The sequence below is a fragment of the Ceratosolen solmsi genome, unplaced genomic scaffold (genome assembly GCF_000503995.2).
Source record: "Ceratosolen solmsi marchali unplaced genomic scaffold, CerSol_1.0 scaffold29, whole genome shotgun sequence".
NCBI classification, from domain to species: domain Eukaryota; kingdom Metazoa; phylum Arthropoda; class Insecta; order Hymenoptera; family Agaonidae; genus Ceratosolen; species Ceratosolen solmsi.
Genome location: NW_011948417.1, coordinates 9,484,021 through 9,511,140, shown reverse-complemented (window position 1 = coordinate 9,511,140; position 27,120 = coordinate 9,484,021). Strand labels below are relative to the sequence as shown.

General features: G+C 24.8%; 6 protein-coding genes across 6 annotated transcripts; 3 read left to right on the top strand and 3 right to left on the bottom strand.

Moving 5' to 3' along the window:
- Positions 1 to 679: 679 nt before the first annotated feature.
- mRpL19 (mitochondrial ribosomal protein L19) lies at positions 680 to 2,579 on the bottom strand. Its single transcript, XM_011496807.1, has 4 exons — positions 2,522 to 2,579; positions 1,932 to 2,370; positions 1,485 to 1,775; positions 680 to 813 (listed from the first exon to the last, which is right to left on the bottom strand). The coding sequence occupies exons 1-4, from the start codon at positions 2,577 to 2,579 to the stop codon at positions 684 to 686; spliced, it is 918 nt and encodes a 305-aa protein (XP_011495109.1). The 3' UTR covers positions 680 to 683.
- Positions 2,580 to 2,939: 360 nt separating this feature from the next.
- Positions 2,940 to 3,669, top strand: Pfdn1 (prefoldin subunit 1). Its single transcript, XM_011496528.1, has 2 exons — positions 2,940 to 3,005; positions 3,216 to 3,669. Exon 2 carries the CDS (start codon positions 3,237 to 3,239, stop codon positions 3,609 to 3,611), a length of 375 nt encoding a protein of 124 aa, XP_011494830.1. The 5' UTR covers positions 2,940 to 3,005; positions 3,216 to 3,236; the 3' UTR covers positions 3,612 to 3,669.
- Positions 3,670 to 7,644: 3,975 nt separating this feature from the next.
- On the top strand, positions 7,645 to 8,741 carry LOC105359821 (uncharacterized). The gene is made up of 2 exons (XM_011496527.1): positions 7,645 to 7,855; positions 8,133 to 8,741. The coding sequence occupies exons 1-2, from the start codon at positions 7,743 to 7,745 to the stop codon at positions 8,512 to 8,514; spliced, it is 495 nt and encodes a 164-aa protein (XP_011494829.1). The 5' UTR covers positions 7,645 to 7,742; the 3' UTR covers positions 8,515 to 8,741.
- A 272-nt stretch (positions 8,742 to 9,013) lies between these two features.
- On the bottom strand, positions 9,014 to 10,168 carry LOC105359820 (neuferricin). The gene is made up of 4 exons (XM_011496526.1): positions 9,836 to 10,168; positions 9,621 to 9,761; positions 9,341 to 9,527; positions 9,014 to 9,273 (listed from the first exon to the last, which is right to left on the bottom strand). Exons 1-4 carry the CDS (start codon positions 10,140 to 10,142, stop codon positions 9,087 to 9,089), a joined length of 822 nt encoding a protein of 273 aa, XP_011494828.1. The 5' UTR covers positions 10,143 to 10,168; the 3' UTR covers positions 9,014 to 9,086.
- A 1,161-nt stretch (positions 10,169 to 11,329) lies between these two features.
- Pex23 (tectonin beta-propeller repeat-containing peroxin 23) lies at positions 11,330 to 17,897 on the top strand. The gene is made up of 24 exons (XM_011496524.1): positions 11,330 to 11,573; positions 11,646 to 11,828; positions 11,897 to 12,049; positions 12,111 to 12,203; positions 12,325 to 12,505; positions 12,591 to 12,814; positions 12,903 to 13,106; positions 13,184 to 13,356; positions 13,424 to 13,556; positions 13,622 to 13,848; positions 13,932 to 14,063; positions 14,139 to 14,295; positions 14,370 to 14,532; positions 14,642 to 14,745; positions 14,831 to 14,973; positions 15,057 to 15,405; positions 15,520 to 15,670; positions 15,754 to 15,953; positions 16,108 to 16,317; positions 16,420 to 16,521; positions 16,598 to 16,733; positions 16,802 to 16,993; positions 17,160 to 17,317; positions 17,808 to 17,897. The coding sequence occupies exons 1-24, from the start codon at positions 11,349 to 11,351 to the stop codon at positions 17,856 to 17,858; spliced, it is 4,044 nt and encodes a 1,347-aa protein (XP_011494826.1). The 5' UTR covers positions 11,330 to 11,348; the 3' UTR covers positions 17,859 to 17,897.
- A 2,104-nt stretch (positions 17,898 to 20,001) lies between these two features.
- slif (cationic amino acid transporter slimfast) lies at positions 20,002 to 26,893 on the bottom strand. The gene is made up of 10 exons (XM_011496523.1): positions 26,629 to 26,893; positions 26,137 to 26,265; positions 25,308 to 25,568; positions 24,328 to 24,611; positions 23,325 to 23,562; positions 22,004 to 22,106; positions 21,405 to 21,568; positions 21,167 to 21,324; positions 20,961 to 21,069; positions 20,002 to 20,244 (listed from the first exon to the last, which is right to left on the bottom strand). The coding sequence occupies exons 1-10, from the start codon at positions 26,858 to 26,860 to the stop codon at positions 20,123 to 20,125; spliced, it is 1,800 nt and encodes a 599-aa protein (XP_011494825.1). The 5' UTR covers positions 26,861 to 26,893; the 3' UTR covers positions 20,002 to 20,122.
- Positions 26,894 to 27,120: the final 227 nt, after the last annotated feature.

The window sequence follows — 27,120 nt, the reverse complement described above, 5'->3', positions numbered from 1 at the left end:
AATATTTACAAAATTTTTTATTATTCATAATGATTCTTTATACTCAATATTTTATTTGTTTCTAAATCACATATCTCAATTCTTTAAGAATTGATATGTTTAATTTTGCTTTGTATAAATACTTTATTATGTTAATTGTTTTATCTGCACAAAATAATTTTTTACAAAGATTTTGAGCAATGTGGTTTAAGTTTTTATAATCCATGAATTTATATTAAGTTACAGTCGTAAATTTAACTAAAATTAACATAAATAACTTATACATTTTTTTATATTACTTAATTGATTATATTTGTACACAAAAGAAAAATGATCAAATCAATTAGAAATGACGTAAAAGCCAAATAATTTGAATAAGCTAGTAATTCTCTTTACATTGAGATATTGCAAGCATTTTTTTGTATATAAAAATATGGCTTTCAATGAATTTTTATATAATTTTAGTATAAAATCATCAGTGACTGAAATACTTTGTAATATAAAACAAAATTGTTTCATAATTAAAAATGTTTTTTAATTACTTGTATCATTTGCCTATATTATAAATAACTATGTAAGAAAAATGTTTAATAATAAAATTAAAAAGAATTTATTAGTTACTTTATATAATATAAAACTACATAATATAAAATGTTTTATTATAATCTAAAATCTAAAATAATGAAAAATATATAACAAATATTTTATCCAGTTTTTATTGGTTTTACAAGAGATCTTGTACGTTTCGATTTTAAACGATGAATTTCATGCTCTTGTAGTGATGAGTAAATTTCTGCAAAAATTTCTTTTTGTTCTTCTATAGGTATGGTTTCTCTGAAAAAAAAAACAAATTATATAAATTGTAAATAAAAATTGGACAAGTAATTTTTTATAAATGTTAATAAATAAAATTTTATAAACTATTATTTAGTATATTTTGAAAAATAATGAAATATACATAATTTGTATGTAAAAAAAATTATTTTAAATAATTACTTGTATTAATTTTATTTAGAATATTTAGATTATGCAATCTGCTTTTATTTTATTTTATTCAAATTTTAAGTATTAATTTGAACTATAAATTTCAAAATTGAGGATCACACTAAAATTATTTTCTAATGAAAATTAATGCTAACTTATATCAAACTATACATTTCTTAAATATTAAAAATGAATAAATTATAAATAATGTTTTTAAAAAGACAGTCCATCATTAACATTGCATTTGAAAGATATAAAACTACAAATCTCTTATTTATATATTAAAATATATTTATAGTTACTTTTTGAATAAATATACTAATATTTAAAATAATTGCAAACATATTTGTAGTTTGTACAGAATTTAATAAAATAAGTATCTAATTATATCTTATATCATTTATAAAGTTTTATTATTCATTAAATATTAAAAAACAAATATATGCGTATTAACATTAAAATTTGTAAACACAACTTTCAATGAACAAACATCGATTTAAATATTTATAACTTTGATATACCTGTACATCTTCATAAGGTCATATTTCTCCCATGGTTTTGTATGTATTTTATATTCTGCTTTGATCCTTCGTTTTTCATTCACCATACTTTTACAATCAATAATACCTTTCATGTTCATTCTTTCCCACCTTTGAAGCCAAGGCAATGGATTTAAAGGGACTTTAATTTCATTTATGGGTACACATGTACCATGTGCATGAATTTTTGCTCTCATATCCAGTGGGAATGTGCTATATTCTGGTGGTGCATCGCGGAGATAAAATAACTCTTCGTCTAATCTTTTTTCTAGCCTATAAATAATAAATATAAAAATTTATTTTAATTTAGTAATTTATAAATTTCATTGTAATTTAATTGCATTCGTATTACTATATTCACAATATTACAAAATAGTTATTTTGAATAATAAATAATACAAATTTTAAATAACATTTAATACTTTGTACCTTATAACCTCAATCTTCTGAATAGTTGGATCATATAAGAAATAAGAAATTTCAACTCCCATTTTATCAATAACATTTCTTAAAATAAATGATGCTCTTAAGCCTTGTCCTGTTCTGCTGATGCATATTCCTAAGAATCGATTTTGTTTACCAGGAGCATGTTGATCTGAATAATTTACAGCTAAAATTGAACCTACGTAAAATTCAGGAATTTCTACATTTGATCTACGTAATAGCATGTCTCTACGCTCCAATTTTTCTCTTATTTTATTTCTATGTAAGGGATTTGGATCGGGTAGAAATTCTGCGAATTTAAAACGATAATCAAGCAGTTCAAGAGGTAGTTTGGTATTGTCCAACCGTTCATTGTTGGATTCTTTAAGATTTTCATTAATTTTTTCTGACACTACTGTTGATATTTTTCGACTATCATGAAGAACTAGAATAAATTAATATAGTCATAAATAGATATAATTATTATTATTAATTAATTTATCAATATTTGCACAAATTAAAAAATATTACAATGAAATACAGTATATTTAAATAACAATATTTAATTACTTTTATTTATAATTATATATACTTACAGTATCTTAAAGGCTTTTTAAATTGTAAATTAAGTCTTATTTTTCCTGTAATAGCCATTTTTTAATATTTTTATATCAAACAATAGGAGAACTAAGAATAAATATTAATGCAACATTTTTCAATCATTCAATATAGTATTCTACAAAATTTATGTTGCCCACGAATAAGTGAAAACAACGTGAGTCAATGCACACCGTATACGTGGGTAAATATTTAATATATAAGAAAAATAATATATTGAAATGAATTTAATCTGATGTTTATATTTATATTTTATTATTTAAGAATTACCTGCATTATTTTATTTTCGTTTTAAAAATAATTTTTTCTTAACAATATTGACAATATTTTAATTTTAAAGTCAGCGCCAATTTTCATTTTTAAAATTTGACAACGTTGCATAATAACCTTACTTTATACGTATGGGCTATGCCAACTACCTTTCATACAATTCTATTTCTTGGTATATAAAAGTTTAATAAGGTATTTCTGTATAAAGCGCGTGTAATAGTAAAATTTTATTTATAAATACTTTATTAATGATGGAAAACATTTAGAAATATTCAATTAATTTAATTGAAATTTGATTATATAAAAATTTTTTAATACAATATACGTTTTTTGATCATTAAAAAAAAAATTACAAACTTGATCATTGATCATTATTTTTAATCATAAATTCATTTTTTTCAGATAATTAATTAAAGCATTAATATGGCTCGTATACCTGACGAAGAATTAAAAAAGGCATTTTCCGAATTACATGATAAATTAATTGATACAAAGCATAAACTGAAATTATTGGATTTACAAATTGATATTCTTCGTCGATCAAAACAACGTGCTGAATTAACACAAATAGAAATGAGAACACTACCTGCAAAGACAAAAACTTTTGAAACTGTTGGACGAATGTTTTTATCTCAAGATGTAGATACTATTAAAACAGATCTTAAAAAACGTATGAAGATGGCAGATGAAAAAATAAAGACTCTTGAAAGTAATAAATCATATTTACAACAAAGTTTAAAAGAAAGTGAAAATAATATAAGAGAAATGGTTCAGAGGAGACAACAAGAAGCCAATTAGAATAATAATAAATATTAAATTGGTATAACTTTTAAGTTGAGATTCTAAGTAAATTAAATTCATTAGTTCTTTATTTCAATAAATTTTAACTTTTAACTTATTAAATTAGAAAAATTTTCATTTTATATTTATTAAATTTTATTACATAAAGTCTATTCATAATGTCATACTATAATAATAATATATTATATTTTATTTTGATTATTTTATATAAAAGTAATTTTTTACATTTATTAATACAATTTATTTACTGACATTTAACTGTAATGGATTATTAATATTTCAAATTATATTTATTATATAAAAATTTGATGCAAAATAAATAATATTGTAAGAATGTTTTTCAAAATAAAAAGAAATTATTTATGAAGAGGAATAAAAAAAATCATTTAATTCAGAACATTTCAAATTATTAATGTATTAAAATATTTTGAAAACAGTTTAAATATGCATTTACTATTATATTTAAAAAATCTTATAATTTAAATATTTATTTAAGGTTAAAAATGTATTTTAAAATAAATATTAATTTTAATTAATGGAAAAATATATAGACATTGGAGAAAAAAACAATTTTTTTCTCTTTATTGTTAAATCTAGAATTACAATACTGTAAATATTAAAATTATACAGTAAAAATTTATCATTTTTATCCACTTTTAGTTAGACATTCTAAATTAGCAGTTTTCAATGTTCACATAAAAATAGTTGTTTATACGAATATTTATAGAAGAATTTATTAATAACAACTTATTAAATTAACAATAACAATAATATTAATCAGCATAATATTATGCCAAATGATAAATGTTTATAATTTAATTCGAACCCACAATTTTTTGCAATCGCGAAGTAAAACATTTGTAGAATAATAAAAAAGACTCCAGGAGTATCAATAAATTCATTTAATAGTTGTAAAAATGAGAAAATTATTTACGAGTATGGTTTTTGATCAAGTATTATTTAAATGCAATATACAAGTATATTAATCCATAGTGCCAAGGCCTTGGTAAAATAATTCGGAATTATAAATTAACTCTTTAAGGAGGCGGAAAAGAAATGGGAATGAAAGTCAATTATTAACTTCGTTTAATTAATTATTGTAAGGAATATTTTTAAAGCGAATTTCTCAGCGATCAAGCAACTGCACAAATAGCGTAATAAAAAAAAGCAATTGACAAATTGTGTATTGATATTAGTTTGCAAAATTTTAACTTGATTACCTATTTTGATTTTCCATGCGGCAATACGATGATTTAAGGTGATCTCTGAAAATAGTTTTTATTACCTCATTAAAAGAAATTTCACAGAATTACTATTATAGATATATCGAATGACTCGGTAAGAATTCATATGAATGTTTAAGTAATTTCTAAATTATGTCAAATATTCAGAGCAGAAGTAAAGATGCTTCAAAACGAACGGACGGATGTTAATATGATGTGTCGTCATGATATCCCTCGGAAAAAATGAAATAATGAAATAAGCTTGATTGATTAAAAAATCATAGGTATCCGAGTATTGTTATTGGTTTTCTTTTAACAGTATATGATGATTGAAGAGAATTTAAAAAATGCTTGTGAACCTGGACTTCAAGCTAGAACATTAATATATTAGAACTTAAATTTGTATAAACGCATCGACAATTTTGAAGAATATAATTATACCGATTGCTACATATTGTCAAATTTTGAAATTTAATAACATTAACACTTTTTGAAGCAAAATTTTTCAACGAGAGTTTTTATTGATTTAATTCGATAGACTATCAGATATAGTATGCGATATTGAAAAACGCCAATAAACAGTTTTTAAATTATGTGACATGCATAACATTAGTAAAATGACGAGGTCAACGGCAATAAAAAATTCAAGGTTCTTTGAACTTGTTTATGAATAAATTAGGACTCGCCTTGCAAATATAATAGCCAACGAAAGTGACCGAATGAAATGTTTTAAATAATTATGAAAGCTATTTAAAATACTCATCATAGAAGTAAGAAAATAGCAAAATGTCTCATTGTTTGAGACAATTTCCTGTAGTGACAATTTTAATAAATTAAAATAAGCAAAGTGGCAAGGTTACTGGGTATTTTCATACATTTTCTTTGCCGATAATAATTTGCTAATAAAATTTTATATTTACTTTGTTTAAGTAGATTGTTTGTATTTAATTAAGTGTTCGACTAGTTTGGTAACTATACTTGTATGCATAGTCGAAATTGTCCACGGCATCATTAAATGAAAGAGCAAAATATTACTCAATTAGTTGAAAAATATTTTCGTTATAAAATATTAAACTATTAAGATCCAATATTTAATTTTTAAAGCAATTTACTTAAATTTAAATTTCTTTATATTTTAAATATTTATATTGAGCACAGAAACTATTGTATTTATTTATCCCATAAATTTTGACATAAATCTGTGTATAGTTATAAATAAAATTAAATAAAAATAAAAATAGTTATAAAGTGTATAGTTCTAAATACAATGGTAAATGTTTTTAATGCGAATTTCGCATCTTTTTAAATAATTTATATCCGCGCATAAAAAGATGAACGCGTTTGCAAGAAATTAAAATCTTATCAGTTTGTTTAAAAATCCAACAAAAAGAATACTTTACAATGTATAAAGTTAAAGTGTTCAATGATAAGTCAACATAAAAATAATACACTGATATTTTTAAATTAATGCATTTACATAGACGCATTTATTATTAAACAATTTTTTTAATCAATACGCGCTATTATAAGTAAAACATATGATATATATATGCGTGTGTATATATATATATATATATATATATATCAATACACGAAACTTAAAATACTAAATATCGACTTACATATTTCAAGTGGTCATATTATTACACTTGGCAAGGCTGCATTTCATAAACTTTAGTCATTTCTGACCTTATTTTCTACCATTTCAAATGCAAATAAATAAACTTAAATTTCCAAATGATTAAAATAACAACTTCCAGAAAAAGGAAATTCTAATAGAATTTTATGCATATATTTTAAAAAGTATAAAAATCTTTGTAAGTTACACTTGCAAATTTCTACAAATTTTAGAACTGATTCAACATTAAAAACACTAAATAAAATTACAATGACCTCCCTCCTCTTTTAATAATAAAGATAACTTAAAGATAGAAATTTTTCATAATGTCAAGAATGAATTTTAAAAAATCATAAAAAGTTGAATTTAATATCCCAAAAAATATATTAGAATTTTTCACCCTAGATTCGTTATCTGCTTTCCTTTAAAAAATCGTCCTTTTACAAAACTGTCTTATCAGGTATCTTGTTTTAAAGGTGCTGCAGATTATCCACTTTCATGCTCGAAACTGTCAATTAAAAAATGACCGAACAATGAAATTTCTTTTTCTTCGTCGTTCATAAAACTATTCGCCCGCTGACACACCAATCAAAATAAACAACAAACGTGTTGTACGCATCTATGATTACGTTTTATTTACTTCGCAATCTTACAATAAGCCTTACACACCAAACATATAAAACGTTGAACAAATCAGTTAAGATAAAACATGTTTTTGACTTATCGTACACGCTTAAAGTGAAAGTGAAAAATTAAGCCTCCGCTCGAGAGAGAGAGAGAGAGAGAGAGAGAGAGAGAGAGAGAGAGATTTGACCAATTGATTAGTCAAAAACGACTCATAGCAGAAACACAATTCTTACATCAATGTGCCAAAATAATGACGTTTGACACTTTGGCTTTCATTATAAATTCACGAGTGCTTTAATTGTAATGTGCGTATTCGTTGTCCTGGTGGCTGTAGTAAGAACCATCAGTCGGTGGTAGGTGCAAACATATTCATCAAAATGCTTTCGCCTTTCGCCTTTCGTCTACTTTCGCCTACTTTTCACCTACTTTTGATAGTATGAGCGGCTGCCGCGGCTGTCCTGCGGCCGCTAACACCTTTTCTTATAAAGTAAATAATGGACGACAATTATAAATCGAAGTAAGATTTTTACTAGCTTTATTAATATAAGTTGAAACAGTGTCTGATTTTAATACGCTTTTTGCTAAATTTTCAGAATAACTTCAAATGATACTAGTAAGGTCGAAGAGGTTAATTTCCTTGAAGTTGTATCTGGTTTAAAAATGCTCGCAGTTGATAGGCCAGATGAAAAAGAAACATCTTCAACATCGTGTCAGAGGCGATCTTTAAGAGCTCGAAAGCCAGCAAATGTTAATCTAGAGATTCTCACGAGAAGGTAAGAAATTAATTTAATTATATTGCAAATTTTGTTATTGTAAAAGACATTTTATATGCTGTTCAGTGTTTTCATTGATACCTTACTGTAGTATTTTATTATATACATTATATATATATATATATATATATATAATGTAATATATATATATATAATAATGTATATAATAAAATAATACAGTATATAATATAAATAAGTAAATAAATAAAATAAATACATATATAAAATAAATTATAAATAAAAATTTAATGACGGTAAAATTAATTTTGTTTTATAGATGTACTTTAAGGCCAAAGAAACGAGTATTTTCTGAAATGCATAACGAAGACCAAATTAGAGAATATTATCTAGATAAAACTGTTAAAAAATATGCCAATTCTTTAGAGACCATTTTTGAAGAAAAAGATGACATGAGTCAAACGACAACTTACATGAGTGCAAAGCGATTTAAAAGAATGATTCAGTTTACCCCAGAACCAACAGATTCGAAATTAAAGAAAAGAAGGGATAAAGTCAAAAAAGTTTTTGGTTCCAAAGTTAATTACAGAAAAAGAAGAAAAATTTCTATACAAGCCTTGCTGGATAAACTTAATGGATTACATAATGATTTACCTGCAAACTGTCCAAAAGAAATAAAACAAAAGGCTGAATTATTATAATTTATATTTTGTGTGTATATAACTTAAAGCTAGCACAAAATTTGCTTTAAGCTTTTATTCAAGCAATATCCTTGAATTAAAAGTATATCTTGTATAAAAAAAGGAAACTTGATAATAATAGAATTTAAATATAATTTACTCAATAAGAACTCTAAAAATGTACACATATAATGTCATTGAAATTATCATGTAACCACAAGTAAAATACTTTAGATATTATATTTTTTAATATATTGTATTCATAATAATTTTTTATTAAGGGTCATTAGGTATTTTATAATCATATAAGTAATAAATATCACCCATCATAAAATAAATTTAGTTGTATATTAATAATTTTTTCAATATAAATTCACAAGTAAAATTATTTTCTTTTTTCACAATTAAATATTAATTAAAGTTCATTGATATAGGTTTATAAACATTTTCAAAGTTAATGAAATAAACGATATTAATAATATATTTAATTTATTTATCAAATATAAAACTTTAACCAAATGTGCACTAAGTAATTGTATTGAAAAAAATTAAATGCCTTCATAAGTTTAACAGTTCACTGTATGTACACATATTCATGTATTAGTTGTTACTAATATACATGCTGTTGCATTCTCAGCACATCCCTCGTATTGCTTAATAATAAATTCATTTTCTTCAAATTCTATATCTAATCTAATGCAGGCGCAGCGGTACTTTTTGGACTTTACATCATCATAAAGCATTCTTGGAGCACCTATCCAATTTCGTGCGATTCCTCCACTGTCAAGATAAATAAAATAATTCGCTAGTTAGTGTATAAATTTAAATAAAATATTTTTAAAAATACCTATTTTTAGTGCACCAAACTCTTGTTCCAGTATTTACATCCCACTCAATATTACATGGTGGATATTTGATTTTTTTCTGTTCTTCATCTAAATCACTTTTTTTACCAATTTGTACTTTTTCCTCTAACTTATATCTTTCATTAGTGGGATTTCCATCGTTATTGTAATACCTTCCAATCAATTTTCCTATGGACAACATATACATCTTTTGAATGAAAATATAATAACAATAATTAATTGATTAAGTAACAAGTCAATAAAGTAAAAAATTTTCTTTACCTTTATATATATAAGTTTTTCGATAAAACTCCAGCCAAGTTATTAATGATTGAATTTGTTTATTGGTAAGACTAGAAATATCATCGGTAAGTCCATTTTCTGTAAAATCTCCAGTAATAAAAGCTGCAGAACCATCGCGGCCTAAAAATGTTATATTGTAATCCAGTTAATCTGTGATTATATTACTTTCATGACAATACATAAACTTAATGTACCTGTAAATGCATGATAAGTTTCACCAGGACCATAATGTTTAGCTCCTTTTGTTACATCAAAAACTTGACCTAATATCGATAAATATAAGCCGTCATTTAAATTTGTATATTTTTTTAGTGCACTCGTGGTGAATAAAACTTCTGCTGCATTACTTTTAACTATTTTATTATGATTCTCTTTAGAAACTGTTTTAAAATTTTCATAATAATAATTTCTTAGATACTTTTCAAAACTTTTATAATCACTGTAATACAACATGTAAAGTACAGATGTAAAGAATATTAACCAAATATATTTTGGAAACATTCTTAAAGTAGAAATAAAAAGTTAAACATTTGAATAAAATATAAATAAAAATTGAAAGAAAATTAATGTGTGTTGAATGTCATAAGTAAGTTTTGCGCCGCGTATAAAAATGATAAAAATCATACTTTCGAAACGGTTAAAATACGTATTATATTGCTATTGCCTAAGTATTATACCTATAAACAGTACACAGATTCATTGTTGTATTTGTAAAATCTTGATGCTCTACAGAAAAGATCTAAAATAGAATTTATTCAAATATGACAACAGTTTTCAAATAGAATAAAGGTAATGAGGAGGATGATGAACTAAAAATACAGATTAACAAGTCTTAGATATTTCTTATGTATAAATGAAAAATAGATGTAGAATATAGTTTATTTCTTTTTTTCTATAAAATTTTGACATTATCTTGTCGAGATGTTTAGCAAAATGCGCGCGTACACGATAGCCAATCAGCGCAAGAGTATTTCTTCAGTGATCAACTATCAATATAAAATAACTACCTGACAGGTACATAAAACTAGTATAAAAAAAAATAAATATACTGCTTGACAGATGTGTAAAATTTTTATCATATAAAATAAGGAATGGACACAAACGTTTTGTTAATGACTTTGTGAATTTGTGATTATAATTTACAACATGTTCGATATTTTTATACTGCAAAAATATCAAGTAGATATTAAATATATCGATTTTCTATTAATAAATTTCTATACAAATAATATAATCAATGTAGGTGAATATTAATTTGGGAAGTGCAAATTTATTTAATAATTTTATAAATGTATGATTAATTTAATTTTTATGATTTTGTTTACTTAATGTTAATGGGAGTGTATCTAGAGAATGAGATGTTAATTTGAAGGATTGATTGTAAAACTAGATAATCCAAGCTGGCGTTACCTCAAAAACTGTGAATTAGAAATTACCAAAAGTTAGTCAGTTTTATAATTGAAAGTTTATATTAAGAAAGCTGAATTTCAAACAATTTCAAACAATATTTATTTATACAGTCAATATATTTTACATACATAATATGTCATTGGGCAAATTTTATTTACAGTCTTAAAATGAGATTAAAAAAAATTTTAATTATTAATCTAATTTGATCCAATTCTGATTTATAAATTATTACGAAAAGGGATTATAAATATAAGATTGTTTGATCATACTGCGCCATTATTAGTATCTAAGATTAAAATGCCAAGCTCAAATTTATATGCTATTAATAATGAAGGCAGAGTATTTTCACTTTCAACTAATGGCACCATGTGGAAAGAATTCATGTATTTAGGTCTTGAATTTAAACAACTATCGGCAGTCCCTCATTTTATGTGGGCTATTGGCGGAGATCGCCAAGCTTATGTTCATGTTCATGGATTAGATATACCAATAAGAATTAAAGAAGAAACATATGAGAATGAGGTCAATTATAATATCAAATTTATTAAAAGAATTTATATTTAATATCATATATATTATTTTATAATATTTTAGCGCTGGTTACCTTTAGAAGGATTTAGTGGAAGACTCCTACCAACGGATAGATATCATTTTTCTAATCAAGATGGTTCGGTTGATCGAAGTCGTGATAAAGTGAAATTACCATCAATGGCATGGCAGTGGGAAGGAGACTGGCATATTGAAACAACTTTAGATGGTCAACCTCTGGATCATGATGTAATAAATTATATAAATTTTTTTTAAATAATGTTATTTCATTTTTCATATATTTTATTTGAAATTAGGGCTGGACCTATGCTATTGATTTTGTAGCTACTTATAGTACAACAAAACAATGGAAATCCTGTGTTAGAAGACGAAAATGGGTTCGTTATCGACGATACAGTGCCATGAATTCTTGGTGTGCCATTGCTCCTCTTCACAAGGATGCAACAAAAGTAAAAAATTTGCTTTTTTTATTGGTTGTAATTTTAAAATGAAATTTAAAAAATTTTTTAGGAACCTTTTATAGATGTTTCTGTCGGGGGGAATCAAATGCCTGGTGGAAATCCAGGAGAACTCATAGTTTGGGCAGTAACTGCATATGGAAGGGTTTGTGTTATAATTAATGAACTAAGAGACAATTTATAAGAAACAAATCTTTAATTTTCTCCTATTTAAACCCCGAGAATTATTTTGTTTAAAATATATAATTTTAAATTATTTTTTATAGGTGATGTTCAGAGTTGGTGTTAGTACAACATCTCCAGAAGGACAACGTTGGAGTGCAATTAAAATGCCAGCAGGAAATGAAGCATCTCAAATTAGTGTTGGAGTAACAGGTCTTGTGTGGTTAGTATTATTAAATGGCAAAGCATTAATACGAACTGGAGTTACTAGAGAGAACCCAATGGGTACGCTATATACGTTTAAGTATTATGACATTTATATAATAAAAATAAACTGTATTAGACTATTTTACTCTGTATAAAATTGAAGGCGATAAATGGGTAGAAGTAGAACCACCACAATCAAACTTACGTTTAACTCAAATTAGTGTTGGATTGGATGCTGTTTGGGCTATGACACACGAAGGAAGCGTTTGGTTTCGTAAAGGTATTAAAGGAGAAATGGCTGGATTATGTGAACAGTTAGCTGTTGGAACTGGTTGGGTAGAAATGTCTACTAAAATGATTTTGGTCTCTGTAGCTTCAAATGATCAGGTAAATGATCTCTATAATAATGGTATCTCTTATGACAGAAAATTATTTTTTTTTTTACACATATAATCAAGTAAAATTTATTTTCAAGGTTTGGGCTATTGGATATGAGGATAGATGCTTATATTATCGCAGTGGCATAACTCGTTCGGAATTAACAGGGAAGAAATGGAAACTCATAAATGTGCCGTTTCAGCTAAGCAGAGCAAGTAGTAATGCAAGTTTATCATCTAGCAATAGACATAGTATTTGTGGTACTCCACTACAACAGCGACAGCAGGCATATGGCTCTTTAGTAAATTCATAGATTAATTAAATGTATAATATGTTTTTTTATTTATTAATGAAAAATTATTTAATTATTTTAAATAGCAAAATCAGCGACCTGTTAGTACTAATGAAGTTTTAATTAAAGAATGGGAGGAACAATCTAGATCGGCACCCACACCAACATCGTTAAAACTTTTTCAAAAGAATAGCGATGTACTCGAAAACGATGCACAGAAATCTGCGAACAACGAAATTTCTCAAAATGATAGCGCCGGGTATACACTTATATATAAAATTTTAATTTACATTTATATGTTTTATTATAACTGTTTATGCTCTTAGTTCATCAGGTTCTTTAGAAACAAGTGAATTAAATGAAAATAGTGTGGCAAATATAACAATATCTAATGAAGCTTTGAATAAAAGTGGAGAGTCGATAATTATTTCTGGAAAAGGAATGAGCAGCACAATTAAAGTACATAAATATTTATTAAATAAAAATTTTTCTAACATTATAAATATAAAATTTATTACTATTAGGTTAATCCGGGATCATGGAGTCCAGTTCATTCAGTTGGTTCAATGGTTGGTGCTGAAGCTCATCCTGAAACTGATGAAAGTATATTTGATCCAGATTTCACTGGAGATTCAGGGGTATTTGGAGAAGATGAAAGTGCTACTGCTATTTATTGGGCTGAATGTGATATGCTCTGGTGCAAAGTTGAAGCTGGTGCATGTTTAGTAGATCCATATAATCCACCAAAATGGTATTTAAATAATTTTAATTTACATTTAACCTAATTATAATATGAATTATATATGCAAATAAAATAAAATTTTATGTCACTAGGGTGATCGAAGGGAATGGTTCATCTCATACTAAAATAGCTGAATCATGGAGAATAGATATTTTAAATGAATTAAAAAATAGACTCAAAGGACTTGATTTCGATATTTCATTATATGAAAAAGCGATTGAAAAGTTAGTAAATATTGTTATTTATTTTTTATATTATTATTATATTGCGTTAAAAAAATCTTTTTAATTTATACTTAGATCATCTTGGGTAAAAAATGGCGAGGCTAAGTGTAAATTAAAAGGATTGTCCGCTTATGAAGATTGTATCGTTGAATTGGAATGGATAAGCAGTGATAGTGGATCCTGTGATTACGGTACTTTAACAATATTAAATGCTGATGGAGTAACAACTTTAGTAAGTGTATAATTTATTTATTTATTTTATGTAATAACATTGAAGTTTTAAAACTAAAATCTACTATTTTGAAGGTACAATTTTCTATATCAGAAGTGACGTGTATCCATTGCTGCAGTGAACCAGGTAATCCTCGTTTAGCTATCCATACACCTCTGTTAAATAAATTAAAAATATTGAGGCTGCAATTTGGTAGTGACACAGAATTAGAAGATTGGATAGCACATCTTACATCAGGTGTATTTTTTGTAATTTGTATAACTTATCCTTTTTAAAGTTAAATTTTTAATATAATAAAGAGATCATATTTTTACAATTCATAATTTTTTATTTAAAAATTATTTAGTATCATGTAAAATAAATAACGCGTATGGACAACCAAGTTCAAAAGCTATTTGGGCAACAACAGCACTTGGAGATGTTTTTGTATACGATCCTATGTTAACCGAGGTAAATTTTATATTTTTTCTAAATTATTTAAATATTAAATTAAAAAGTCATAAAATATGTAATATTATTTCTTTCCTTATAAAAGGAAAGTCATTACTTGCAAAATCTTTATACTCAAGATTTGAATGTTGTTGGCACAAATTTACCATTTGAAAGTGTTTTACAAAATGGTTTTGAATCTGGAAGTTCTTTAAATATATCAGTATGCATTCATGACGATGCTGATAGGTAATTGAACAAAATCTGAAATAGTAAATTTTTTTTTTATATATTTTTGCTAAAAATATTACTATATAATCTCTTTATATCAGGATATCATTTAATCTTGTTTGTCATTACACTACAATAAATAAAAATAAGCAGAGCACAGAAAGCAATGGCGTAGCTTTTCATTTTAATCCACGCTTAAACGAAAATGTAATAATAAGAAATACATATGAAAATAATCAATGGGGTGCTGAAGAGAGAAGTGGAGAAAGTCCACTTAAAGCTGGCGCAAATTTTTCATTGTTAATAAATTGTGAAGATCGTGGATATAGAGTTTTTATTAATAACGTCGAATTTACATATTTTTGTCACAGAATACCTCCTCAGAACATTACACATTTACGTATTAAAGGCAAAATGACATTATCTAGTGTGCTTTATAAATCCAAGTCTGTAAGTTTTAATTATTCGCAAAATTAATTTTATTTATATATTTATATTTATAATATTTTTATATTTATAAGTATGATGTTGTATTAAAATAATGTTTAATATTTTATCTTATAGATAATTATTGAACCAAAATCAATGTTTTGGAGACAAATAGGTGGGCATTTAAAAAAAGTAGAAGTTTGTAACTCAAATGTTACATGGGGCATTGGCTATGATAATACAGCTTGGGTGTATACTGGTGGTTGGGGTGGACTGTTTTTAAAAGGTATAATTGCACGACTTAAATTTTTTTTTTTTTTGCTTTTAATAAAATTTTATTCTAAATAATATTTTTATAATTATTTGTAGGCTTAGACTTTAATAACGCTGGAGTTAACACAATGATCGATACACATAATTATTTTGTTTATGAAAATCAGCGTTGGAATCCAGTAACCGGATATACATCTCACGGCTTACCAACAGACAGATATATGTGGAGTGACGCATCTGGTCGACACAAACGTACTCGAGAAAATACAAAATTACTTTCTTGTCACTGGCAATGGGTAATCATATGATTTTATTTTGCAAGGAACGTAATAAATTAACTCAATTAATTTCTATAAATTATAATGATTGTATTTGATTATGAATAATAAAAATGAAGCATTCATCAATTTATTTATTAAGATATTATTAGTTTATTATTTATGAATATAGGTTTCTGAATGGATATTAGATTTTCATACACCTGGTGGAGTAGATCGCGATGGTTGGCAATATGCAACTGATTTTCCATGTCAATATCATGGAAAAAAGCAATTTACAGATTATGTCAGAAGACGACGTTGGTTTAGACGATGTCAATTGATAACTAATGGTCCCTGGCAAGAATTAGGAAATACGAAATTAGTTGATGTTTCTTTATATGTATATAAAATTTTGAACTTAAATATAAATTTATTACTCCACCATATATTTAATATTATTAGCATTGAAATTCGCACTTTATTATTAATTTTTTGCTTATAGGCTTCAGAGGATACGGATTCAGATTCACCTATTCATGTTTGGGCTGTAGCTTTAAATGGCGAAGCATTATTTCGACGAGGTGTTTCCGAAACTTGTTCGACGGTAAATTGATATTACAAATTATTTCAAATTATTCATCATTAATAGAACAAAGATAATAATTTATAAATAAAATTAGGGCGTCTCTTGGGAACATATACCTAGCGATCAAGCTTTAGTGAGTATATCAATTGGACCAAACGGACAAGTTTGGGCAGTTGGTAAAAATGGATCATCGTACTGGAGATTTGGAATTACGAAAGAAAAACCTACAGGTATAAAACAATAATGTAATTCTTAAACATATTAATCCTGGATAATTATTATAATTACATTTTTAAAGGAGAATATTGGGAAAATGTCGAACCACCATCTGGATCGCATTTAAAACAAATTGCTGTTGGTATAAATATCGTGTGGGCTTTGGATACTTTAGGAAGATTATCGGTTCGACGTGAAATAATTCCAAAATTATTTCCTGAAGGCACTTATTGGCAAACTTTGCCAACCCTGATAAACGATCCGATTCATATAGGTGAAAATCCTTTTCATTTTAAACGTATATATTTATCAATAACTTAAAAATAATTTGATACAGAGTCTTAATCATTTTATATTATTGGTAAAATTACTTTGTTTATTATGCAAGTTTTCGGATTGATAAAAAATATTGTTATTTTGAAAAAATTTTCAATATACAGATTTATCCATAACAAATGCTAAGCAAGCGTTTCGTTATATTTCTGTTGGCCATATACCAAATCAAGTTTGGGCAATATCAGGAGCTGGAATTCTTTGCAGAAGAGTTGGTATTACCGATGAAAACCCAACTGGTTTTGGTTGGACTACTGGTATAGGGGTAAGTCGATAACAAGAATAAATCTACGAACACAATATTAGATTCAGAATAAAAAATCTTCATCTTTTATTTAGTGTTAATTACGTGTTATAAATTATAGTGTTTAATATTATCTTATTTTTTAAATTACATAAATTACAAATTATGACTATTAATATAATTAATAATAAAACTCTAATTTTACTATTAATAAATTAATAATAAGATATTAATTTGAATTTCATGACGTATATACCTTTAACATTAAAATATTAAGTGTTTTAATAAATTTTATTTTCATTAATTTGTAGAACATATATGATTTACGTAAACATTTTAACGTTGTACTCATATTTTAATAAACTTGATTATTTTTTCGATTATTTTGAAGTAAAACGTAATTAAAAGAATATCACGATTAAAACACTAATTTAAATTTTTAGATCATTTTTTTTTATATTTAATATTGTATTTAACTGTCCAATATAAACGACTTATTTTTTCTTATTAGGCAAACTGGCAATCTGTGAACATCCGAAGTCTTACAAATAAAATGAAGTAGATGTAAATGAAGTCACGTATTTACATTATTATCATTTATCCTCCATATTTGAATATCTGTAATAATTCTTTCACTTTATATTATTGAAATTCTTACTAGTAGAATGATTTTAGTTATTATTATAAACAGAATTCAAAATTTCACTATCAAAATTTGTAAATAATAGTAATTATGGTAAATGTTTAAAATAATATATTGTGTAGTAGTTATGCCAAATACAAGTTATAAATATTTTTAAACTAAAAAATAATTTTATTAATCTTATAAGATAAGATTTTATGCTTTGCTATTATTATTATATTATTATATATTTTATCACAAATATCATACTTATTTATATAAATCTAATAATCGTCTTTGCAATTTTGTAAAAAAATATTTTGATTTGTCATTAAAAAAAACAAATAGATTATAAACAGAAAATTATATAGTTTTTATATAATATAATAGACTGAATTTATGTTATATTTTATTTGTATAATATGTAATATTGTTTAATAATTATAAAATGATAATATCTCAATTCGAAAAAGAATACTTTAATAGCGACTTCAATTAAAATTATTGTCTTAATTGTTTTGTATACTATAATTCTGTAATATGCTGTCACTTAAGTATTATTTGATATGTAACGATATTCATACATATACTCGCGCGCAGACACATACTATATACATTATTGTGCACTAAGAAATAATGGATAGGCAGTGTATATACGCGCACGTGGGTGCTCGCATTGAAATAACACGTATACACATGTATACGCCCTATTTATGATTAATATTAACATAACTAATTCTATATAAATAATATATATTACATAATCAGAATCAAATAAATATTCAAAATATCATTAAGTTAAGCACCTATTAATTTAATTTATTATACAGATATATTATAAAATTATACAATTGAAATATAAACATTTTCTTAAGTACATTGTTCACAATCATTACACTACATACATGGAAACGTTTAAATTACCATGTACACATATAAATTATTATTCATATGAATAATTATAATAATAGTGTTCATAAAAACGTTACATTGATAATGACACGTTTTCTTCGTACGATACATTAAAATATAAAATAACGAACCAACACAGCCCAAATTCGAGAATCTTAATGACTATGATATTGTATATTATTAAAATATCTTTATTGATTAAATAATTTTAAAAGAATGTTTTCATTGCATTTATTAAATATTTTTTATATAAATGGTTTATTATTTAACATTGTAAAATATTTAATAAATAAAAATTTAAATACAAAAATTTCGTAGAATAAACATAATTTTAGAATTATTAATTTTAATAGCAAATTGAACACATTTTTACTAACGTGTGGAAAGTACTGTAGGAACATAAAATAAATGTTCTTACGGTATAAACAATTGTAATTCGTTTTTGTTTTAAAATGAAAAGAAAAAGAAATTACTATAATATTATTTTCAATTTATGTATAGTTTATGTATAAATATATACATTTATATAAATTTATGTATAAAAATTATATATATACATATATAATTATTTTATATTTAATAGTGTTTTTAATAAGATTTTATACAATTTAATATAAATTATTTATAATATGAAATTGATTTTTACACAAATAAAAAAATGTCTTTCTAACAATACAAATAATTTTTGAATTTTTATATTTTAATTTTAAAATATCATAAATTTATTGCATTGTTAGAGTAATTGATTTCAATCAAATATATAACAAAGTAAAATAATATTTTTATCTATTTTTACACAACAATAAAAGTAATAATAATAGTCGTAGAGTAGTACTGAAGTAATATCAGTAGTAGCAGTAGCAGTAGCAGTGTAGTAGTTCTAGTAGTAGTAGAAGTAGCAGTAGTTGTAGTACAGTTGGGGTAATCGTTGTATATTACCAGTTGTAATAATAGTAATAGTAATAGTAATAGTGATGGTAGTAGTAACAACAATAACAATATAATAATAATGATAATGATAATGATAATACCCGTTATTCATCTATGTGTATTTACACACATACATGCATACATACGTATATACAACAATAAGAATATATATATATATATATATATACATATATATATAAGTATTTCATATTAATTTCTTTGAAAAATTATTGTTGTCTAAATTCAGAAATTAATTTAGTGTTTTCCAAAAAGTGTTTGAAACTTTCTCTTTTTATTATTAATAATACTGCTGTTAAATAATATTCTATTACTTATATGTATGCGTACATAAATAGCATGTACTAGCACTTAGTAACAATTTGAACTTGATTAGCGTACTTTCGTTCCAGCGCCTCCTCCTCTAGTCGATCCCGTTCACCTTGTACACTGTGTTTAACTCCGTAAAAAAAATAAATACAGAAACCTAAACATATAAAAGATATATAAATTATTGTACAAAAAAATCTTGAATTATATTATCATTGATGCATCATTATTTTATAATATTTACATTAATAATTACTAATAATATTTGTGAATATTAGATCAGCTTACAATTTTTAAAATAATTAAGTGAATTGTCGAGTTATAAATATTCACATATATAACGACTAGTTATAATTTATTGTATTTAAAAAAAAATATTTTATATTAATTAGAATTATTTAAATTTTAATTTGCAACACTAAGTTATTTCATACAATCAATAAGTTAATTCAAAGTATGTTATGAAATTTTAACTATGATAAATAATAATTTATAATTAATCGTTCATTCATTTTTTATAATAATTAATAATGATATTGATTTGTATTATTATTTTAAAAATTATTTGCAAAATTAAAGAAATTTCTAGTTATAAATAAGATTATCTTGAAATATTGATATTTAGAATTTTCTTTTTAAAAACTTTTTAAAATATATTCAAATAAAATGAAATTTATAATACAGGCAATAGCTTTTTGTTATAAATTAGTTTAGACAAAGTTGAATTTTTGAATTCAGAAATTAATAATATTTATATAATAGAAAATGAAGTATTTAAAAAGAAAAGAAAATTGGTCAATTCAATACATAATAAGATATATAAAGTTATTGCTGCAAAAGCAAACTAATCATAATTAAAAAAAAATAGTTTACCTATGAGCATCCATATAAGAAATCTTATCCACGTAAATACATCCAATTGCAGCATTAAATAAAGATTTATAATAATACTAATGCACGGTATTAGTGGTACTAATGGAACCTATATCAAATAGATAATATATAATTTTCAATTATTCAACATACGCATAAGAATCTGCGTATATTTGTAGCATAAATTTGTCGCATCACGTGCATACCTTAAAAGATAATTCAACTTCTTGAACGGGTTGTTTGCCTATTGCTATGGTACAAAGTACAGCGAATAATAGCATTATCGTAAGTGTGATTATTAATATTGTTTTAGAAAATAAATTGGAGTTGTTAAACATCAAACCAATAATGAACATAACGATGCCTAAAATAAAAAAATAATTTTAATCTAGATGTACGTTTGTATTAAATGTAGATGAAAAGTTAGAATGAGCTGTTGTATACCAAAAAATAAAACACCATATTTTGCAATTGACGTCGAGAAATCCGTTGGCTCTTTCTGGTTGTGAAGATTGAATATTTGTTTGAAATAATAGAAAGATTTAAAATATAAGGAATTACTTGTTTTGTTGCTGGATGCTTTCGTAATCGATGTTTTCTTTTGGTATCTTTAAATTATTCAAATATATTAACATTTATAGATAATATAATTTTTAACATATCATACTAACTAATTATTTAAAAAGGCTACTACCAATAAACAGAGCCTACATTTTTCATTGTAATTTATTATTATAGATCACTAAAATCACAATGTATTTTTGCACATAATTTTTAATATTATTGCATTATTATTACTCTTATATTTTTAAGCATTTCTATTTTATTTCTTAATAAAAAAATTATCATTTTAAATTCTTGATTTTACCAATATTTAATACTTAATAGTAAATTTAAAAATTTACAATATAAAAAACTTTCATATTAATTTATTCAAATTTTAATATAAATAATAATATAACTTTTAAAAATATCACTGGGTATTTTAAGGTTGTAATCGAAGATTAATTTTAGAATATACTAATTTGGAAAGGAAGAATTACCTTAAAATTAAGACTGATACAGCTACTATTGTATAAGCTAGAAGTGTTCCAATTGACATCATGTTTATAAGTTGTTGCAAATCAAAAAGAAGAGTCATTATACCTGTTGAAAAAATATAAACTTCTTATAAAAGAAAATTCAAGCTTTTGTATTTAAAAATTAATCATTAATGTATTAATTAATTAATAGAGAACCATAATAATATTTACAATAATAATTATTCTAATTTATAAAAAATTCAGTTTAATAACGAGAATAATGAGATGGGAATATTATATAATTTTAATAGAAGTTTCTTAAAAAATTTATAAAAATTATAATTTTTAAATATACTTCAAATATATTATAAATTTAAATATATTCGTTTTATATTGTTAACATTATTATTTATTTCATACAATGATGAAATATTGCATTGCCACTGGGTTATCGAAACAATAAAGTCAAAGTCTAACGTTGGTTGAAGTATTTATTCAAAATTTAGTGAATTAATATATTTTCGATTTAATATATGGCATTACGAAGAAAACCGAAACATACTTTTCATTACTTATGTAATTATTTCATTCAATAAGTCTAGCCTACAAATCTTTAGCATACCGATACTTTATTAGGTATTACTGATGAATTAAATAATTATTATAATTGAATCCGGAATATGCCAAAGCTATAGTTAACTAAATTAAATTTTGATTATTCGTATGTTTTACTTTTAAACGCTGTAATATATTCGCATGGAAAATATGTTTTAAAAAATATATCTTTAACCATATCTTTCAAACATTTTTCTAAGTTAATGAGGCTTTCTTTATTTTGTATATTAAATTACTTTTTTTTTTAATGTAATATATTTGAGACCATAAAATATGGTCACAAATTTCTTTTGTTGAAAAGCCTCTATCAACTATACGGTAATGACATTTAAAAAAAAAAAAACTGATTATCAATTATTAATTAATTTTTTTCAAATTTCTGTGTAGAATAATCTTATGAGGAACGATTGTTTGTTTAATGAAATTAAGTTAACTGATCAATTTGTTACATTTTTACTAAATATTTGGTAATGGTATTTTCAGACTATTGAGGATGACTGTATATTCCAAACTTTTGAACGTGTATTTAATGTTTATATATTTATATATTTTATTTTATTTTATTAAGTATTTATAATATTTCACATAATGTGATGAAAATCTGTGTGAAAAAAATCTCTGGTAATGAGAATTTTAGTAAAGAAAAAAGTAGTATGTCGCATTAAGTTACTATTCAAATATGTTGATGCTACTTTTTTAAAGGCGAAATCCAATATCATTGACTAACCAGTAAGTAAGCCAGAAATTATTGTTCCAAGAACAGGTGTCATGGTCCTTGGATTAATAATAGCGAGGAATTTGAAGATTATTCCATCGTTGGCCATAGCATAGAGCACACGAGGAAGAGGGAACATGGCTCCGAGTAAGCTGGTGCATAAGGCAAATACTGCGCCAATATTGACGATCCACTTAATAGTTGTCCAACCAATTTGATCGTACACATAGGGGAATGGAGCTTGCACATCCTGCGAAAGCATTTTAATATTTAATTGAAGATTCCTATTAGAGTTTTTATTATTATTACCGCATTTTACCTCTCATTTGAAAGGGATCGCAATTTTAATTTGTCAATTTTCCCTGCGTTTAATTATAATGTATAAAATACAGATTATGAACAATTGTTTCACTTACTTTTTACTTAGTCTGTAATTCTAATAATATATATTTCACATTGTTATCGACTGTAGAATCCCTTAATATTATATTAATTTACAAATTTGTTTATTTATGAAACCTCGTTAATTTGTAAAACTTTATATATGATAAACTATTTTATTAATATATTTTAGTAATATTTTTATTATAACTATTGATATTAGCAATCGAGTACCATCTAGTGAGTATTATTTATTAATAACAAAAAATCAATTATTTCTTATACATTATCATTTTTTATTCCCTTATTTTTACCCTCGTCATTAAAAAAAAAAAATAAATATAATACAGTAGAGGATATTTTATATGTTTAGATGTTATATTATATTATTATACATGTATAAATATCCTCGTGAAAACTTTTTAAAACAGTGATGCAATTAAAATGAATTTTAAGTTTTATTGTAAATTAAGATTAATCTTTTGAAGTATTATAATGTGTAATTTCATTTCATCATTGAATATTTCTTCGATTTTTAAGTTTCTCTAACATAATCAAGTAGATAGATTTTTTTAGCGTAAGCGCAATATCGTACTGTATAATGCTTGAATTAGAATCAATGATAAAGGCGAACCTGATCGTAATAGGGCCACATCATAGTAAGTACAGTGGAGATGCTAAAGTAAGCTAGAAATATAATCGTCAATGAAATGATAATAGCAATAGGGATGTTTCGTTGAGGATTTTTCGCTTCTTCGCCAGTTGTCGCTACGGCATCGAAGCCAACGAATCCGTAAAAACAGATGGCCGCTCCTTCCATCACACCTTTTATTCCAAAAGGCATAAAACCTCCTGAACCAGGATTCGTTACATTCTGAGGTATGGTCACTGGATCTATTGACCAATTACCTACGTCCGCTAAAATTATACATAATATACGTTATATATAATAATTTTTAAAGCATAATTCCTGATAAGATCAAGAAGGTTAAATGAAAATGGCATTTAACAATAATTACATAACACAAATGCATTATTGCTTATACCGAGTAAAATTAATGTTCGATAAAACTATATCTCTCTATATAAATTGAGAAAACTGGTTTAAAAAATATGTAAATGTAATATTTTATTATTAATAATAAAATTGAATAGATTACAATTATAAAAGTAAAATCACTTCAATGTTAATAGAGAAGATATTTTAGGAAGTTTTTTTTTTTAGAAAACTTGCTAATATAATACTGTATATAGTCATCAATTATATCGTTCATTATTATAACGATTTCACAAAAAATATATTATAATATACATGTTCAAAAATTACTTTCAACATCTGATTTTATAGTTGCAAATTTTATTATATATTTATATGATTTTTATATTTAAATTACATTCCTATACTTTTTTATTTTCTAATTTATTTTTCTTTTTATATTTTTACATATTTTGCTCATGCACGTGTAAGGACAGATCAACCATTTTAAGTAATATTGTTGAAAAATAGCTAGATTAATATTTATACATCAATAATTAAATTCAATTTTGATAATAAAATTCCATTTTGACAGAGCAAATATCATAATATCAGCTCATCTTAATATCATTGTCTACCTTTGATACTTCCAGAGATTACGATAATCGTAATGGTAATCAAGTTAATTGTGGTAAAAATATTATTTAACATTGATGATTCCTTGACACCAATGCTAAGAAATATTGTTAGCAGAATAACCATGAAAAGAGCAAAAAAATCCGGATATTGAGAGAGAAAGGATACATGGATTGGCATCACGGACTGCAGCGCACTTTGTATTGTGTAGTTTGTAAGAACGTCGATGTAACTACTTACACCTCTAGCCATACTTGCGGTACCTATCAACAACGAACAAGCTATTTCATTATTCAATAGTATTATTTATCTGATTAATATGTATACTCTATAATATATTGCGTTTAATTAATACAATCACAAGATAATTTTATAATTTTTTCATGACTATATAATCAAAAAGATATAATGCTACATTGTTTACTAATGTAAACGTTATAACTATACTGGTAATACAATTTTATGTATTTTATTAAGTAATTAAATATGCATTTTAATCTTACGCAATATAAAGGTTTATGATAGAATATTATTCTTTTAGACCTTATATTCCTTATATAGTACACGTTAAAGTAACTTTATTATCTACGATTTTATTACTTTATTTTTTCATATTCTATTTATTTATATACAATTATAGTTAAAATGTATGTATTTACGATCGATGCGAAGATTTTAAATTTTTAAACAAGCTATAATTCAATCAGTTATATAAGCAACAGACACTATTAATATTACACATATAAATTAAAAAAGAATTTGTTTTAAATACTATCTAAGAATATCCTACAATGACAATTAAAATAATCTTAAAGTAAAAGTAAAATTTACCTATAACATATTCCAGTATTAGATTCCAACCAATTACAAAAGCAATAAATTCTCCCACAGTTACATAACTGTAAACGTACGCAGATCCTGCCTTAGGTACTCTTGAGGAAAATTCAGCGTAACACATTCCTAAATGCATATAAATGTACATAATAATAATAATAATATGTTTAAAGAAAAACTAAATGTATGAAGTATATGCAAAGTATAATTTAATTATAGAATTAATTTAATTGTTATAATTATCATATTCGATATTGGAATATATATATATATATATATATATATATATATACATAAAATAATATGAATAATGCTATTTATTATTTGTATAATAACAGAAATGCATTGACTTGTTAATAAGACAAAAATATGGCATTAAATTAATACAAAAACACGAAGTGTGAACAAATATTGCCGTAAATAGGTATTCTTACAGTAATATCATTGTCATGACAAAGTTATAAAAGGAAAACATAAGCGTGATATTACCGGCGAAAGCCGAAGCGACGGCAGCTATGAGGAAGGATATACAAACAGCCGGGCCAGCGGTTTCCTTAGCAACACTCCCAGCCAAAACGTAGACGCCAAGGCCAAGTGTCGAACCGACGCCGAGAGCCGTAAGATCGACAAGTCCCAGAACTCGGGCAAGTTCACTAGATTTGTCCAGCTCACTGTCCACCCGCCGCCTCGACAGCGCCTTCCATATCGAACATCCTTTCATATTTAATCTCGTCTCTTTTTGTTCACCGTCTATTAGATCTGCATTTTCATATTATTATCGTTTGAGATTTTAATTCATAAAAATGGTTAATATTCTATCTTTAACTATTGCCATATGATTTTAAGCAATCTTCTAATTCCTATAGATGGTTATCGTAATGAACTAATAAGCAAATACATTAAGCATGGAATGTTGGTTCACAATGTACAAACAAATCAACATTATTTTAAAATGGAAAGTCGGAAAAAGTTTTGTGTAAT

Bases quoted from the DNA above. Each gene is read 5' to 3' on its own strand.
- mRpL19 (XM_011496807.1), bottom strand. From the start codon at position 2,579: ATGGCTATTACAGGAAAAATAAGACTTAATTTACAATTTAAAAAGCCT. The intron at 2,371-2,521 runs GTAAGTATATAT...AATTTATTCTAG, and splicing joins TAAAAAGCCTTTAAGATACT to TTCTTCATGATAGTCGAAAA. The intron at 1,776-1,931 runs GTACAAAGTATT...TATTATTTATAG, and splicing joins CAGAAGATTGAGGTTATAAG to GCTAGAAAAAAGATTAGACG.
- Pfdn1 (XM_011496528.1), top strand. From the start codon at position 3,237: ATGGCTCGTATACCTGACGAAGAATTAAAAAAGGCATTTTCCGAATTA.
- LOC105359821 (XM_011496527.1), top strand. From the start codon at position 7,743: ATGCTCGCAGTTGATAGGCCAGATGAAAAAGAAACATCTTCAACATCG. The intron at 7,856-8,132 runs GTAAGAAATTAA...TTTGTTTTATAG, and splicing joins CTAGAGATTCTCACGAGAAG to ATGTACTTTAAGGCCAAAGA.
- LOC105359820 (XM_011496526.1), bottom strand. From the start codon at position 10,142: ATGTTTCCAAAATATATTTGGTTAATATTCTTTACATCTGTACTTTAC. The intron at 9,762-9,835 runs GTACATTAAGTT...TAACATTTTTAG, and splicing joins AACTTATCATGCATTTACAG to GCCGCGATGGTTCTGCAGCT. The intron at 9,274-9,340 runs GTATTTTTAAAA...TTATCTTGACAG, and splicing joins GTTTGGTGCACTAAAAATAG to TGGAGGAATCGCACGAAATT.
- Pex23 (XM_011496524.1), top strand. From the start codon at position 11,349: ATGCCAAGCTCAAATTTATATGCTATTAATAATGAAGGCAGAGTATTT. The intron at 14,974-15,056 runs GTAATTGAACAA...TCTTTATATCAG, and splicing joins ATTCATGACGATGCTGATAG to GATATCATTTAATCTTGTTT. The intron at 15,406-15,519 runs GTAAGTTTTAAT...TTTATCTTATAG, and splicing joins TGCTTTATAAATCCAAGTCT to ATAATTATTGAACCAAAATC.
- slif (XM_011496523.1), bottom strand. From the start codon at position 26,860: ATGAAAGGATGTTCGATATGGAAGGCGCTGTCGAGGCGGCGGGTGGAC. The intron at 25,569-26,136 runs GTAAATTTTACT...CGTTGTTGATAG, and splicing joins AATACTGGAATATGTTATAG to GTACCGCAAGTATGGCTAGA. The intron at 23,563-24,327 runs GTTCGCCTTTAT...ATGCTTTCGCAG, and splicing joins TGTGGCCCTATTACGATCAG to GATGTGCAAGCTCCATTCCC.